General features: G+C 42.9%; 1 protein-coding gene across 2 annotated transcripts in view; it reads right to left on the bottom strand.

Annotated features, from left to right (window-relative positions):
• Window positions 1–322, bottom strand: part of LOC143277400 (cilia- and flagella-associated protein 44-like) — a 73,323-nt gene extending 73,001 nt beyond the window's left edge. Inside the window, exon 1 of one of the 2 annotated variants that reach the window (XM_076582191.1) lies at window positions 64–322. In XM_076582191.1, the coding sequence (XP_076438306.1) occupies window positions 64–115 (52 nt within the window). In that variant the 5' untranslated portion in view covers window positions 116–322. The remainder of the gene's footprint in view (window positions 1–63) is intronic. The other variant, XM_076582192.1, reaches the window with a different exon arrangement.
• Between the last annotated feature and the right edge of the window lie 1,432 nt (window positions 323–1,754).

The following is a 1,754-nucleotide window of genomic DNA, read 5'->3' as shown; positions in this document are numbered from 1 at the left end:
CCTTAGTTTCATTTCAATATTACTGTACAGTCCACACATACACTGGACGTCTATATATCTTACCTTCGGCAGGTTTTCCTTCAGCGGGAACAGACTGATTTTCCTCGCCGTCCATTTTGCTTGCACTCCGTTGCCATGGGCATCATCCCACGGGAAGTTACTCTCGCCCTTGGTCATTGTTGTCTTTTCCTGAGCTAAATTTAAGTTTTCTTCCCCATTGTTGCTTAAAGGATTCGTCCTTCAAAAACAACATTTGTCCAAAGTCGGCATTGTGCAAAAGTAGTGCCGACAGATTCCAGCTGACAGACACGAAAGAAAACGTTCATGAACAACTTGGTATTAGCAGTTTTCAGCTCTTGTACCATTGTGGAGTTATGCAGCTTTCGATCACACAACGAGCGGAGAGCTTTTCTCGTATTTTGGGTTGGAAGAGGGTTCCACCTCCATACTAGGCTCCGCCCACTTCTGGGATGTCGGGGGGAGGTTGGAGGTGGGGGCGGGGGTTGGGGTGGGTGGGGGGTGGCGAGGGAGGGTGGGAGGGGGAGAGTGGGGGTGATGGAGGGAGAGAGGGGGTTCTTTGGGAAGTGGGGGTGGCACCTTCTATGCAAAGGATGCGGGGATAGTGGGGAGTGGGTGGGGGTTGTCAATGGGCAAATCCAACCAGAAAGGTGAATGATCGCAACGAGGGAAGTGGTGGTGGTGGTGGTGGAGATCGAAAATGCGGGCTTCATTAATTGTGAAGAATAATCACTTTCCGTTCAAACGATATTGTGACATGTTCACGTGTCAATGCCAAAATATCGGTTAGCTTGATTTTTTGTGCACGGTCTATTAGCATGAGCTGAAGCCAAGTGTTTGAATGGACTGAACAGTGCAAATATCAATCTTGGATGACATCATCATGCGCCCGCGCGCACGGGGGGTGGGGGGGGGGGGGAGAGAGAGAGAGAGAGAGCTGAGCAGGATTGCAATGACTGCAAAGGCTGCATGACATTTATTCAATAATTTGTGATTTTACTTACTAGATGGCGTTCGGGTGGATCAGGACAAGAAATGGATACACATGTTACATGTCAAATTTAACAACCTGAACAAGAAACTTTCGCCATGCTTATTACATGGGGATAAACAGTTCTGGTGGTTGTGGTGATTTTTATATACAATAACATGGGAAAAACGTTGTTGTAGTTATTATTACTATCATTATTATCATATTACAACTGAGTAATATCACATGATGATATGTTGAAAGCAATGTTGGACCAAAATTAGTCTTCACTTTCTTAGCGACTTCGTAAGCATTTATTTATATCAACCCATCCACATAAAAACCATAAGAACTAGTATCAAACCTGAACCAAAAACAGTACCGCTACTTTTCAAACAAAAAGAAATATATCGCATGTTATTACATGCTACAAGTACAAGAGCAAACCATGGCGTACATTTTCGTGCATTTAAAAAAATCCAAGACATCGATGTATGACATATTGTCAGACCCGAGATTTCAAACAGTACCGATAATTTCATTCTCTGGCTTTGATTTCATTTGTCTTTTTCTTGTACTCCAATAAAATGAGTACCAGAAAGAAAAGAAAGAAAGAAAACAAGGTCCTTTTTGTTGTTGTTGTTTTTAAACGAAAATATCCTCTAATAATTTTCCAAAAATGTATCCTAACTCGGCACATGAGATATTAATTATCAAGCTGTTCTTGCTTACCCATCACCCTTTATGCCCTCCGGCGTTTAGAGCA

Source organism: Babylonia areolata, chromosome 34, assembly GCF_041734735.1.
Source record: "Babylonia areolata isolate BAREFJ2019XMU chromosome 34, ASM4173473v1, whole genome shotgun sequence".
Lineage (NCBI taxonomy): Eukaryota > Metazoa > Mollusca > Gastropoda > Neogastropoda > Buccinidae > Babylonia > Babylonia areolata.
Note: the sequence above shows the minus strand (reverse complement) of the source record. Positions and strands in the feature narration are given on the sequence as shown.